The sequence below is a fragment of the Rhinoraja longicauda genome, chromosome 34 (genome assembly GCF_053455715.1).
Source record: "Rhinoraja longicauda isolate Sanriku21f chromosome 34, sRhiLon1.1, whole genome shotgun sequence".
Classification (NCBI taxonomy): domain Eukaryota; kingdom Metazoa; phylum Chordata; class Chondrichthyes; order Rajiformes; family Arhynchobatidae; genus Rhinoraja; species Rhinoraja longicauda.
The window spans coordinates 4,684,262-4,699,595 of record NC_135986.1 but is presented as its reverse complement, the minus strand read 5'-3'; the positions used below and the strand labels follow the sequence as shown (position 1 = coordinate 4,699,595).

The 15,334-nt window shown below is 52.6% G+C and overlaps 1 protein-coding gene across 1 annotated transcript in view; it reads left to right on the top strand.

Annotated features, from left to right (window-relative positions):
* The window catches only part of LOC144609297 (polyamine-transporting ATPase 13A3-like), an 85,004-nt gene extending 71,975 nt beyond the window's left edge, over positions 1-13,029 (top strand). Inside the window, exons 20-26 of the mRNA XM_078427728.1 lie at positions 13-55; positions 3,874-3,983; positions 4,097-4,193; positions 5,882-5,954; positions 7,877-8,054; positions 9,886-10,097; positions 12,878-13,029. Of these exons, the coding sequence (XP_078283854.1) occupies positions 13-55; positions 3,874-3,983; positions 4,097-4,193; positions 5,882-5,954; positions 7,877-8,054; positions 9,886-10,097; positions 12,878-13,029 (865 nt within the window). The remainder of the gene's footprint in view (positions 1-12; positions 56-3,873; positions 3,984-4,096; positions 4,194-5,881; positions 5,955-7,876; positions 8,055-9,885; positions 10,098-12,877) is intronic.
* Positions 13,030-15,334: the final 2,305 nt, after the last annotated feature.

Sequence of the window (15,334 nt, the reverse complement as noted above, 5' to 3'; positions counted from 1 at the left end):
TGTTTTCAACAGCTACTACGTTGGAATGTGTGGCGATGGTGCCAATGACTGTGGGGTAAGTAGCAAATCCAAGCCTTTGGTCCAGCTGTTCCTCGTGTCTCCCCACCGCGGCAGACTTGTGCCTGGGTCCACAGTCGTAACGTGATGCAGCGTGGAAGCTGGCCCAACTTGCCCACACCGGCCAACGTGCTAGTCCCACCTGCCCGCATCTGGCCCACGCCCCTCAATAGTCAATATCAATAGTCAATAGTCGTTTATTTGTCACATACACATAAATGTGTAGTGAAATGAAACATTACCCGCAGTTGAACAATAAGACCAATAAGAATAATCAATAAAATGCAATAACACATACAATCACAACTAACACCAAACAAAAAGAAACATCCATCACAGTGAGTCTCCTCCAGTCCCTCCTCACTGTGATGGAAGGCCAAAATGTCTTTTTCTCTTCCCTGCCGTCTTCTCCCGCGGTCAGGCTCTTGGAGTTGCCACGTCGGGGCGGTCGGGGCTCCCGATATTGAAGCCCCCGCCGGACGGTGAAAGGTCCACGGCCTATTTCAGGCCGCGCCGGACGGTGAAAGGTCCGCGGCGGGCCGACCCAAGCCCCACGATTCGGGGCGGGCGAACACGCTGCCTCTGCCTCTGCCGCTGCCGGAGCTCCCGATGTCGGCCTCCACCCAGGGGCCTGCGGGCTTCCGACGTCCACGCGGCCCGCGCCGGAGCCTCCGGAGACGAGTCGCAGCCGCTCCCGCAGCATCCGCAGGCAGCCAGCGCCGCAGGTGGTGAGTCCGGGCCGTGGGCTCTGTGAGCCAGAGCCTCAGGTGGTCCCAGGTGCATGGCCGGTGGTAGGCCGCAACGGGAACGGAGACACGACACAGAAACAAAGGTCGTGTCTCCGTTCGGGAGAGAGAATTTTACAGTTCCCGTTCCCTCCCCCCCCCCCCTCAAAACATAACATACAAACACTACACCATATTAAAACTACAATTCAGACAAAAACAACAAACAACACAAAAGACAGACGGACTGCAGGCAAGCCGCAGCTGCGACGGCAACGCTGGCTCCTCCTCCTCTACACCTGTCCTGTCCATGTGCCTGTCTAACTCTTTCTTAAAAGTTGGGATAGCCCCTGCCTCAACGACCTCCTCCAGCAGCTCGTATGGATGGCAATGTCAAGTCAAGTTTATTTGTCACATACACATACACGATGTGCAGTGAAATGAAAGTGGCAATGCCTGCGGGTTGTGCACAAAAAAGAATTACAGTTACAGCATATAAATAAAGTTAATATAGAGAAGACAAAATTTAGTCCCTGGAGTTATAAAAGTTGACAGTCCTGATGGCCTGTGGGAAGAAACTCCGTCTCATCCTCTCCGTTTTCACAGCGTGACAGCGGAGGCGTTTGCCTGACCGTAGCAGCTGGAACAGTCCGTTGCTGGGGTGGTAGGGGTCCCTCATAATCTTGCTTGCTCTGGATCTGCACTTCCTGATGTATAGGTCCTGCAGGGGGACCAGTGTAGTTCCCATGGTGCGTTCAGCCGAACGCACTACTCTCTGCAGGGCCTTCCTGTCCTGGGCAGAGCTGTTCCCAAACCAGTGTATGGATCACAGTCCCCGTCGCAATGGGAAGCAAGCTCGAGATATTCTCGTAGTGTCTCTGCAGTTCGCCTTGAGTGAGACCTGCATCGCACAGCAGGGAAACAGGCCCTTCGGCCCAACTTGCCCACGCCGACCAACATGCCTTATCAACGCTAGTCCACCTGCCTACGTTTGGCCCATATCCCTCTAAACCTTTCCTATCCACGCACATGTCCAAATGTCTTTAAATACCGTTATAGGACCTGCCTCAACTACCTCCTTCAGCAGCTTGTTCCATACACCCACCACCTTCTGTGTAGAAAAAGTTGCCCCTAAGGTTCCTATTAGAATCTTTCCCATCTCACCTTAATCCTATGTCCTCTGGTTCTTGATTTCGCTACTCTGGGTAAAAGACTCTGTGCATTTGCCCTTTTATATTCTGTTCATGATTTTACGCACCTCAATAAAATCATCCCTTAACATAGAAACATAGAAAATAGGTGCAGGAGTAGGCCATTCGGCCCTTCGAGCCTGCACCGCCATTCAATATGATCATGGCTGATCATCCAGCTCAGTATCCTGTACCTGCCTTCTCTCCATATCCCCTGACCCCTTTAGCCACAAGGGCCACATCTAACTCCCTCTTAAATATAGCCAATGAACTGGCCTGAACTACCTTCTGTGGCAGAGAATTCCACAGATTCACCACTCTCTGTGTGAAAAAAAACTTTCTCATCTCGGTCCTAAAAGACTTCCCCCTTATCCTTAAACTCCTTCCCCCTTATCCTTAAACTCTTGTTGTCCTTACCCCTTGTTGTGGACTTCCCCAACATCGGGAACAATCTTCCTGCATCTAGCCTGTCCAACCCCTTAAGAATTTTGTACGTTTCTATAAGATCACCCCTCAATCTTCTAAATTCCAGCGAGTACAAGCCGAGTCTATCCAGCCTTTCTTCATATGAAAGTCCTGCCACCCCAGGAATCAATCTGGTGAACCTTCTGCGCTCCAAGGAATAAAGTCCTTGCCCGCCCAACCTCTCCCTATAGCTCAGGTTTTCAAGACCTGGCAACATCCTCATAAATAGACATGTCCAGTGATCATATACGTCACCCATGCTTCGCATCCTGCACACTCGGGGAAATTTACAGAAGCCAATTAACCTACAAACCCGCACGTCCTTGGAGTGTGGGAGGAAACCGAAGCACCTGGAGAAAACCCACGCAGGTCACAGGGAGAATGCACAAACTCTGTACAGACAGCGCCCGTGGTCAGGATCGATCCCGGGTGTCTGGCGTTACGAGACAACAACTCTACCCGCTGAGCCACCACGCCGATCTGTGCTGCCCTCTAAAGCTGCACCTGCCGATCTTTCAGGCAGTGCCAATCCTTACCCAAGGAATTCTCCCCTGCTGTTTGTGGATATTTCGGCTTTCAACGTAATCCTAAACCCTGTTTATTGGCCCTCATGAACGCTCCTCCCGGTTAGGCGGGGCGAGGCAGGGAGGGTGAGGAGAATCGGGGCCAGCAGGGCCGGGATGGGCGGAAGGGCCTCGCTCTGCCTTCACGGTGGCGGGGAGGGATGGCTGTCGTCGTACACACAAGAGGGGGGTAGTTGGGGGGGGTCGGGGAAGTTATCCCAGGCTGGGGGGGGGGACAGGGCAAGGGTGGTCTAAACACACCTCCACAGCAGGGAACCCGTGATGGCCGCCATCCTACGCACAGGTGGGGTCAGGGGTCACCATGGGGGGAGCGGAGGGGGGAGTTCTGTGGCATCACAAGGGTGCAGACCCGCTTCTTCAGCGGGGAGGCCCTGGTGGCCACCATCGAACGCACAGGTGGGGGTGGGGGGGTTGCAGACCCCCTTTTACAGCGGGGAGCCCATGGGGGCCCTCGACCTTCTCCAAGATGGCGCCAAAACCCAGGCGACTATTTGTGTGCTGGCCACAGAGGCAGATCTGCAAGCGCACATTACAATAGACAATAGACAACAGGTGCAGGAGGAGGCCATTTGGCCCTTCAAGCCAGCACCGCCATTCAACGTGATCATGGCCGATCATTCTCAATCAGTACCCCGTTCCTGCCTTCTCCCCATACCCCCTGACTCCGCTATCCTTAAGAGCTCTATCCAGCTCTCTCTTGAATGTATTCAGAGAATTGGCCTCCACTGCCTTCTGAGGCAGAGAATTCCACAGATTCACAACTCTCTGACTGAAAAAGTTTTTCCTCATCTCTGTTCTAAATGGCCTTACCCCTACCTCCGCGCTCTTAACCCTCTAACGTTCTCCCCTCAGGCCCTGCGCCGAGCTCATGCCGGGATCTCCCTGTCGCAACTGGAGGCCTCCGTGGCATCGCCCTTCACATCGAAGACGCCGGACATCTCCTGCGTGCCCGTCCTCATCAGGTAACGGTGGTGGGGAGGGGGGGGGGGAGAGAGGGGCGGGGGGTTATAACGCCGTGGTGGATCCCCCCTCACTCACTCAGTCACTCACTCACACTGGTTGTGTCCCTTCACAGGGAAGGCCGCGCTGCTCTGGTCACCTCCTTCTGCGTCTTCAAGTTCATGGCCATGTACAGCATCATCCAGTACCTCTCCGTGCTCCTGCTCTACTCGGTACGTCCTCTCTCCTGCTTCTGTGGGGTGGGGGGGGGGGGGAAGTTGGGTCTACGGAGGTTGAGCAGAGTGGCATGGCGGGGTTTGGTCAAGTTGGTGTGTTGGGTGTTGGTCCTCATGGGACGGGAAGGGTTGGATCTAACGGGATGAAGCGGGTTGGATCTAGTGGGGTGGATCTGGTGGTATCTAGTGGGTGGATCTGGTGAGATCTAGTGGGGTGGATCTGGTGGGATCTAGTGGGTGGATCTGGTGGGATCTAGTGGGGTGGATCTGGTGGGATCTAGTGGGGTGGGTCTGATGGGATCTAGTGGGGTGGATCTGGTGGGATCTAGTGTGGTGGATCTGGTGGGGTCTAGTGTGGTGGATCTGGTGGGGTCTAGGGTGGATCTGGTGGGGTCTAGTGTGGTGGATCTGGTGGGGTCTAGTGTGGTGGATCTGGTGGGATCTAGTGGGGTGGATCTGGTGGGATCTAGTGGGGTGGATCTGGTGGGGTCTAGTGGGGTGGATCTGGTGGGGTCTAGTGGGGTGGATCTGGTGGGATCTAGTGGGGTGGATCTGGTGGGGTCTAGTTGGATGGGGTATTTGGTCTTATGGGATGGGTTGGATCTAGTGAGATGGGGTTTTGGATCTGGTGGGATGAAGAGGATTGGAATGGGATGGGATGGGAATAGTTGGGTCTAGTAGGATAGGAAGAGTTGGATCTAGTGGGATGGGAATAGTTGGGTCTAGTGGGAAGGGATGGGTCTAGTGGGATGGGAATAGTTGGATCTAGTGGGATGGGAATAGTTGGGTCTAGTGGGAAGGGATGGGTCTAGTGGGATGGGAATAGTTGGGTCTAGTGGGAAGGGATGGGTCTAGTGGGATGGGAATAGTTGGATCTAGTGGGATGGGAATAGTTGGGTCTAATGGGATGGGTTGGGTCGAGTGGGATAGGAAGGGATGGGTCTAGTGGGATGGTGGGGTGGGTCTAGTGGGATGGTGGGGTGGGTCTAGTGGGATGGGAAGGATTGGATCTAGTGAGATGGGAAGGGATGGGTCTAGTGGGATGGAAAGGATTGGGTGTAGTTGGATGGGGTTTGGGTCTCATGGGATGAAGAGGGTTGGTTCTAGTGGGATGGTGGGTTGGGTCTAGTGGGATGGTGGGGTGGATCTAGTGGGATGGTGGGGTGGATCTAGTGGGATGGTGGGGTGGATCTAGTGGGATGGTGGGGTGGATCTAGTGGGATGGTGGGGTGGATCTAGTGGGATGGTGGGGTGGATCTAGTGGGATGGTGGGTGGATCTAGTGGGATGGGAAGGGTTGGGTGTAGTTAGATGGTTGGTTGTAGCAAGATGGGGAGTTTGTACATACAGTCATAGACAGCTACATATACACATGCACACATATACACACGCGCGCACACACACACACAATCACTCACTCTCAGACACACACTCTCACACTCACAATCGCACGCACACACTCACACACACACTCACACACACACACACACACATTCTCACACACAAACATACACACAATAATAGTCCTGTGCATCATCCCACCTGCAGAGAGCGGGCCTCTCCCAGCCCCGGGGTGGTGAATCTCCCCTCGTGTGCGGAGGCGTTCCCCAATCCCGTGCACCCCGCTGTCCGTAGCCCCGGGCAACGGACCTGCGGCGCAGTTTGTCATCGCCGTTTGTTTTCCAGATCAGGGGCAACCTGGGAGACAGCCAGTTCCTCTTCATCGACCTGGTGATCATCATGAGCGTCATGTTTACGAGTGAGTAAAAGGCGGCGTCGTGGCGGGCAGTGGATGTCGGCGGGAGGGGCGGTGGGCAGGGCAGTGTGGGGGCTTCAGGAACCCACGCACCGAGCAGCCCCCCCTCCCCCCCCCCACACACGTTCACCATGGCTCCCTCCTCTAGCTCAGCCCAGGGGCAGAACAAAGTCAGGGAGATACAGCGCGGCAGATTCTGTGAGAACGCGCGAACTCCGTACTGATAAGTGCCCGTGGTCGGGATCGAACCCGGGTCTCTGGCGCTGTGAGGCAGCAACTCTACCGCCGTGCTGCCCGTTAATGAACCACGCGCCAGACTAATGTGTGGGAAGGAACTGCGGATGCTGGTTTAAACCAAAGATCGACACGTTCATTTGTTGTATTGCGGCACGGTAGCGCAGCGGTAGAGTTGCTACTTTACAGCGAATGCAGCGCCGGAGACTCAGGTTCGATCCTGACTACAGGTGCTGCACTGTAAGGAGTTTGTACGTTCTCCCCGTGACCTGCGCGGGTTTTCTCCGAGATCTTCGGTTTCCTCCCACACTCCAAAGACGTACAGGTATGTAGGTTAATTGGCTGGGTAAATGTAAAAATTGTCCCTAGTGGGTGTAGGATAGTGTTAATGTGCCGGGATCACTGGGCGGCACGGACTTGGTGGGCCGAAAAGGCCTGTTTCCGGCTGTATATATATGATATGATATCTCTCTCTACATCACCGTTTATATCTCTCGTTTCCCTTTCCCCTGACTCTCGGTCTGAAGAAGGGTCTCGACCCGAAACGTCACCCATCTCTTCCTCTCTCCAGAGATGCTGCCCGTCCCGCTGAGTTACTCCAGCATTTTGTGTCCATCTTCGGTTTAAACCAGCATCTGCAGTTCCTTCCTACACAACGCAGCAGGTCAGGCAGCATCTGAGGACTCCTCTGTACGAGGCTGGGCGATCGTTTGGCTGAACACCTGCCGTCGCTGTGAGGCAACGGCTCTACCCGCTGCGCCACTCGAGGAGGGGCAGAGATCAATGAGGAGAGTTTAGTAGGAAAATTATTCACAAGATGCCTGAGTAACTCAGCAGGTCAGGCAGCATCTCTGGAGAGAAGGAGTGGGTGACGTTTCAGGTCGAGACCCTTCTTCAGACCAGACCTGAAGAAGGGTCTCGACCCGAGCAGTTTGGTCTCCTAATCTGAGGAAAGACGTTCTTGCCTTAGAGGGAGTACAGAGAAGGTTCACTAGATTGATCCCTGGGATGGCAGGACTTTCATATGAAGAAAGACTGGATAGACTCGGCTTGTACTCGCTGGAATTTAGAAGATTGAGGGGGGATCTTATAGAAACTTACAAAATTCTTATGGGGTTGGACAGGCTAGATGCAGGAAGATTGTTCCCGATGTTGGGGGAGTCCAGACCCAGGGGTCACAGCTTAAGGATAAGGGGGAAGTCTTTTAGGACCGAGATGAGAAAACATTTCTTCACACAGAGAGTGGTGAGTCTGTGGAATTCTCTGCCACAGAAGGTAGTTGAGGCCAGTTCGTTGGCTATATTTAAGAGGGAGTTAGATGTGGCCCTTGTGGCTAAAGGGATCAGGGGGTATGGGGAGAAGGCAGGTACAGGTTACTGAGCTGGATGATCAGCCATGATCATATTGAATGGCGGTGCGTACAGGCTCGAAGAGCCGAATGGCCTACTCCTGCACCTATTTTCTATGTTTCTATGCTGCCCGACCCGCTGAGTTACTCCAGCATTTTGTGATACCTTCGATGAGGAGAGTTTGGTTTAGTTTAGTGATAAAGCGCGGAAACAAGCCCTTCGACCCACCGAGCCCACGCCGTCAGCCATCGCCCCCCTTTGCGTTTTGTGTCTGTCTTTGACCCTGCCGGGTTGCCCCCAGCGCTGGAGGTGAACCTAACTAACGCTCTCCTGTCCTCGCAGTGAGCTTGAACGCGTCCTGGAAGGAGCTGGTCCCACGGCGACCACTGACCAGCCTGATCTCCGTGCCCATTCTGCTGTCCATGATATTACAGACCCTCATCACGCTGGCCTTTCAGGTCGCCGCCTTCCTGCTGGTTAAGGAGCAGCCCTGGTACGAGTCCGCAATCCCCACCACCAGGTAAGGAACTCGGACAACATTCAAGCATTTAATTTAGTTCTAGTTTAGAGTTACAGCGCGAAACAGCCTCTCTCTCCCTCTCTCCCCCTCTTCCTCTCCCCCTCTTCCTTTCCCCACTCCTCCTCTACCCCCCTCCTCCTCTCTCCTCCTCTCTCCCTCTCTCTCCCCCTCTCTCTCCCTCTCTTCCTCTCCCCCCTCTTCCTCTCCCCCCCTCTTCCTCTCCCCCCTCTTCCCCTCTTCCCTCTTCCTCTCCCCCCTCTTCCTCTCCCCCCTCTTCCTCTCCCCCCTCTTCCTCTTCCCTTCTTCCTGTCCCCCTCTTCCTCTCCCCCCTCTTCCTCTCTTCCTCTCCCCCCTCTTCCTCTCCCCCTCTTCCTCTCCCCCTCTTCCTCTCCCCCCTCTTCCTCTCCCCCTCTTCCTCTCCTTCCCCCTCCCTCTTCCTCTCCCTCTCCCCCCTCTCTCTCCCTCTCCCTCTTCTCCCCCTCTCCCCACTCTTCCTCTCCCCCCCTCTTCCTCTCCCCCCCTCTTCCTCTCCCCCTTCTTCCTCTCCCCCCTCTTCCTCTCCCTCTCTTCCTCTCCCCCCTCTTCCTCTCCCCTCTTCCTCTCCCCCCCTCTTCCTCTCCCCCCCCTTTTCCTCTCCCCCTTCTTCCTCTCCCCCCTCTTCCTCTCCCCCCTCTTCCTCTCCCCCTCTTCCTCTCCCCCCTCTCTCTTCCTCTCCCCCTCCCTCTCCCCCTCTCTCTCCCTCTCCCCCTCTTCCTCCCCCCTCTTCCTCTCCCCCCTCCTCCTCTCCCCCCCTCCTCTCCCCCCTCCTCTCTCAACACCATTCTCCTGCCTTCTCCCCACAACCCTTGACACCCGTACTAATCAATAATCTTGTCATTCTCCACCTTAAAAATATCCATTAACTTGGCCTACATGGGCGTCCGCGGCAATGATTTCCAATTTATGAATAAAAATATCCACCGACTCCACGCCGACCAGCGATCCCCACACACTAATAGTATCCTGCACACACTAGGGACAATTCTTTTACAATTTTACCCAAGACATCAAAGGACCTGTTTCCACACTACAAGACTCCGACTCCTTATAGAGACGTATAAAATTATGACAGGACTGGACAAGCTAGATGCAGGAAAAATGTTCCCAATGTTGGAGAGTCCAGAACCAGGGGCCACACACACACAGTTTAAAACTGAGGTGAGGAAAAACTTTTCCACCCAGAGAGTTGTGAATTTGTGGAATTCTCTGCCACAGAGGGCAGTGGAGGCCGATTCACTGGATGAATTTACAAGAGAGTTCTCGGGGCTAGTGGCTCAAGGGATATTGGGAGAAGGCAGGCACGGGTTACTGATTGTGGATGATCAGCCATGATCACAATGAATGGCGATGCTGGCTCGAAGGGCCGAATGGCCTCCTCCTGCACCTGTTTTCGATGTTTCTATGTTTCATGACAAAATCCACAGCTCAATAGACAATAGTCAATAGACAATAGGTGCAGGAGGAGGCCATTCGGCCCTTCGAGCCAGCACCGCCATTCAATGTGATCATGGCTGATCATTCTCAATCAGTACCCCGTTCCTGCCTTCTCCCCATACCCCCTGACTCCGCTATCCTTAAGAGCTCTATCTAGCTCTCTTTTGAATGCATTTAGAGAATTGGCCTCCACTGCCTTCTGAGGCAGAGAATTCCACAGATTCACAACTCTCTGACTGAAAAAGTTTTTCCTCGTCTCAGTTCTAAATGGCCGACCCCTTATTCTTGAACTGTGTGTGGCCCCTGGTTCTGGACTGATTGTCGGGTGTGATTGTGGGAACTTGTTTTCTGCCCTCAGCGTGTGTCATGCGAACTGGTCCGGTGTGCTGACCAACGCCAGCTTCCCCACGCACAACATCACGGGGGGGGAGGAGGGGGAGGAAGGGGAGGAAGACCTCATCACCAACTACGAGAACACCACCATCTTCTTCGTCTCCTGTTGCCAGTATCTGGCAGTCGCCTTCGCCTTCTCAAAGGGGAAGCCTTTCCGGCAGCCCGTCTACAGAAACTGTGAGTGGGAACGTCAGGTGTGCGCGCGCGCGCGACGTGCCAAGAGGCTACTGCCCTTGGGTTCTTGTGGGAAGGAACCGGAGCACCCGGAGAAAACCCACGCGGGTCACGGGGACAACGTACACACTCCGCACAGACAGCGCCCGTGGTCGGGATCGAACCCGGGTCTCTAGCGCTGTGAGGCAGCAACTTGATTAGTGCGGGTGTCAGGGGCGACGGGGAGAAGGCAGGAGAATGGGGTTAAAAACATAGAAACATAGAAAATAGGTGCAGGAGTAGGCCATTCGACCCTTCGAGCCTGCACCGCCATTCAATATGATCATGGCTGATCATCCAGCTCAGTAGCCTGTACCTGCCTTCTCTCCATACCCCCTGATCCCTTTAGCAAAAAGGGCCACATCTAACTCCCTCTTAAATATAGCCAATGAACTGGCCTCAACTACCTTCTGTGGCAGAGAATTCCACAGACTCACCACTCTCTGTGTGAAGAAATGTTTTCTCATCTCGGTCCTAAAAGACTTCCCCCTTATCCTTAAGCTGTGACCCCTGGTTCTGGACTCCCCCAACATCGGGAACAATCTTCCCGCATCTAGCCTGTCCAACCCCTTAAGAATTTTATATGTTTCTATAAGATCCCCCCTCAGTCTTCTAAATTCCAGCGAGTACAAGCCCAGTCTATCCAGTCTTTCCTCATATGAAAGTCCCGCCATCCCAGGGATCAATCTAGTGAGCCTTCTCTGTACTCCCTCTAAGGCTAGAATGTCTTTCCTCAGGTTAGGAGACCAAAACTGCACACAATACTCCAGGTGTGGTCTCACCAAGGCCCTGTACAACTGCAGCAGAACCTCCCTGCTCCTAAACTCAAATCCTCTTGCTATGAATGCCAACATACCATTCGCTTTCTTCACTGATACCATTCGCTTTCTTCACTGGAGAGAAAGATCAGCCATGATTGAATGATCAGCCATCTTCTTCTACTCCTGTTCCTCACGTCCTATTCTCGCAGCCTCCCTCTCCATCGTCCGCGTCTACGTTTCACGTTGCCTCGGGCCGGTGCAGCGGTGGAGTTGCTGCCTCCCAGCCCTCAACGTACAAACTCCGTGCAGACAGCACCCATGGTCAGGATCGAACCCGGGTCTCTGGCGCTGTGAGGCAGCAACTCTACCTCTGCGCCGCCATGCCGCCCCTTGTATTGTGGGCCGAAGGGCCTATTCCTGTGCTGTACTGTTCTATGTGCTGGTTTAAACCGAAGATAGACGCAAAAAGCTGGAGTAACTCAGCGGGTCAGGCAGCATCTCTGGACAAAAGGTATAGGTGACGTTTCAATAGACAATAGGTGCAGGAGGAGGCCATTCGGCCCTTCGAGCCTGTACGCACCTCCATTCAATGTGATCATGGCTGATCATTCTCAATCAGTACCCCGTTCCTGCCCTCTCCCCATACCCCCCTGACTCCGCTATCCTTAAGAGCTCTATCTAGCTCTCTCTTGAATGCATTCAGAGAATTGGCCTCCACTGCCTTCTGAGGCAGAGAATTCCACAGATTCACAACTCTCTGACTGAAAAGGTTTTTCCTCATCTCAGTTCTAAATGGCCGACCCCTTATTCTTAAACTGTGTGTGGCCCCTGGTTCTGGACTCCCCCAACATTGGGAACTTGTTTCCTGCCTCTAATGTGTCCAACCCCTTAATAATCTTATACGTTTCGATAAGATCTCCTCTCATCCTTCTAAATTCCATTGTATACAAGCCTAGTCACTCCAGTCTTTCAACATACGACAGTCCCGCCATTCCGGGAATTTTCAGGTCGAGGCCCTTCTTCAGACCTTAGGTTAGTGCATCCTAGCCTTGCTCTTTCTCCCAACAACAACTCAGGGTGTCGGGGGTTACGGGGAGAAGGCAGGAGAATGGGGGTTGTGAGGGAGAGATAGATCAGCCATGATTGAATGGTGGAGTAGGCTTGATGGGCCGAATGGCCTAATTCTGCTCCAAGAACTTATGAACAATTCATGTACAGCCGGTGGAGCTGCTGCCTCGCAGTTCCAGAGACCCAGGTTCAATTCTGACCTCCGGCATTGTGTACCTGTGTCTGTATGTGTGTGTATATGCACGTGTGTGTGTGTGTGTATGTATATGCACGTGTGTGTGCGTGCGCGCGGGTGTGTATGTGGAGTTTGCATCTTCTCCCTGAGACCGCGCGGGTCTCCGATTTCCTCCCACCTCCTTGTGCGTATGTAGGTTAATTAGCCCTCTTTTAGAGTTTAGTTCAGAGATACAGCGTGGAAACAGGCCCTTCGGCCCACCGAGTCCGTGCCGACCAACGATCGCCCATACACACTTGTTCCATCCTATATGGACCAGGGACAATTTATAATTTTCCCAAAGCCAATTAACTTACAAACCTGGCTCGAAGGGCCAAATGGCCTCCTGCTCCTATTTTCTATGTTTTTCGAATGTGGGAGGAAACCAGAACACCCGGAGAAAACCCACAAGGTCACACAGGGGAACGTGAAAACTCCTTACAGACAGCACCCGTGGCCAGAATCGAGGCTGCCGTGTGTGTGTGTGCACACGCTCGTGTGTCTGTGTGTCACGTTCTCAACTAGTGTGAATGGTCGGCATGGACTCGATGGGTCGAGGGGCCATGGTGCATCTTCCAACCGATCAAAAGAAAAAAATTGGCATATACAATAAACAGCTACAGGGAGTGTTTGGTTTGTAAGAGAAAGATGGAGAATCAGTTCATGTGCGGATCTATTTACTCGAACCCTCTTTCTTTCAGACTTGTTCATGAGTTGCATTCTCTTCTTTTACGGCTTCATCGTCCTGATTATGATGTGCCCGACCGACGTCGTTGATAATTTCTTCGAGGTAATGGAAGTAGGGTTACTGTTTCCCGTCCTGGGGGCTTTCCCTTCACTGCCCCTTGGCTGAATTTTCACATGAACCAGAACGGCAGAGTTCAGTTTAGTTTATCGTCACGTGCACTGAGGTACAGTGAAACGCCTTTGGTGCTTGCTGTCCAGTCAGCGGAAAGACAATGCGTGATTAGTGTGCTGCTGATGCAGGCTTTGGTCTCCTAATCTGAGGATAGACATTCTTGCCATAGAGGGAGTACAGAGAAGGTTCACCAGATTGATCCCTGGGATGGCAGGACTTTCATATGAAGAAAGACTGGATAGACTGGGCTTGTACTCGCTGGAATTTAGAAGATTGAGGGGGGATCTTATAGAAACTTACAAAATTCTTAAGGGGTTGGACAGGCTAGATGCAGGAAGATTGTTCCCGATGTTGGGGAAGTCCAGAACAAGGGGTCACAGTTTCAGGATAAGGGGGAAGTCTTTTAGGACCGAGATGAGAAAGGTTTTTTTCACACAGAGAGTGGTGAATCTGTGGAATTCTCTGCCACAGAAGGTAGTTGAGGCCAGTTCATTGGCTATATTTAAGAGGGAGTTAGGTGTGGCCCTTGTGGCTAAAGGGATCAGGGCGTTTGGAGAGAAGGCAGGTACGGGATACTGAGTTGGATGATCAGCCATGATCATATTGAATGGCGGTGCAGGCTCGAAGGGCCGAATGGCCTACTCCTGCACCTATTTTCCATGTTTAAATCGAAGGTAGACGCAAGATGCTGGAGTAACTCAGCGGGTCGGGCAGCATCTCTGGAGAGAAGGAACGGGTGACGTTTCGGGTCGAGACCCTAAGCAAACTCCAAAGACGTACAGGTATGTAGGTTAACTGGCTGGGTAAATGTGAAAATTGTGCCTAGTGGGTGTAGGATAGTGTTAATGTACGGGGATCACTGGGCGGTGCGGACTTGTTGGGCCGAAAAGGCCTGTTTCCGCGCTGTATATATATGATGATGATGATGATGAAGATGAGGTTTTCCCATTTGTGGGGGGAGTGCAAGCGATCGACCCGCGAGGGGGGGTGGAGGGGGAGACAATGGTGGACCTGGTGTGGTCTGAAGGGTCTCGGCCCGAAACGTCACCCATTCCTTCTCTCCAGAGATGCTGCCTGTCAATAGTCAATAGACAATAGGTTCAGGAGTAGGCCATTCGGCCCTTCGAGCGAGCACCGCCCATTCAATGTGATCATGGCTGATCATTCTCAATCAGTACCCCGTTCCTGCCTTCTCCCCATACCCCCTGACTCCGCTATCCTTAAGAGCTCTATCTAGCTCTCTCTTGAATGCATTCAGAGAATTGGCCTCCACTGCCTTCTGAGGCAGAGAATTCCACAGATTCACAACTCTCTGACTGAAAATGTTTTTCCTCATCTCCGTTCTAAATGGCCGACCCCTTATTCTTAAACTGTGGCCCCTTGTTTTGGACTCCCCCAACATTGGGAACATGTTTCCTGCCTCTAACATGTCCAACCCCTTAATAATCTTATACGTTTCGATAAGATCCCCTCTCATCCCTCTAAATTCCAGTGTATACAAGCCTAGTCGCTCCAGTCTTTCAACATATGACAGTCCCGCCATTCCGGGAATTAACCTAGTAAACCTACGCTGCACGCCCTCAATAGCCTGTCCTGCTGAGTTACTCCAGCATTTTGTGTCTGTGCATGACACAAAATGTCCAGGCATGTGAATTTTCCGTGTTTTTAAAATCCATTTTCCGCACTTTTTGCATGATTTCCGTCATTGGGCTGATTATCAATTAATGTGCGCATTTAGTACAAAATGTTATTAGTGCACAGTGACATATTCACATTATATCTGTTTTTACTTTGAAATGCACTAATAGAGGCTTGAAACTGGTAATTTTGTGTGTAACTTTTCAAAAACGTTCCGATTTTTTTGACCCCTGTTCTAGGGTAAAACCCTGTCCTGCGCTCAGCTCTTTAGCTCTTTCTTCTACCTCACTAACATGCCTAATGTGCAATGCAGCCTCAGAAGGCAGTGGAGGCCAATTCTCTGAATGCATTCAAGAGAGAGCTAGGTAGAGCTCTTAAGGATAGCGGAGTCAGGGGGTATGGGGAGAAGGCAGGAGCGGGGTACTGATTGAGAATGATCAGCCATGATCACATTGATTTAGATTTAGATTTTAGATTTAGAGATACAGCGCGGAAACAGGCCCTTCGGCCCACCGAGTCCGCGCCGCCCAGCGATCCCCGCACATTAACACTATCCTACACACACTAGGGACAATTTTTTACATTTACCCAGTCAATTAACCTACATACCTGTACGTCTTTAGAGTGTGGGAGGAAACCGAAGATCTCAGAGAAAACCCAC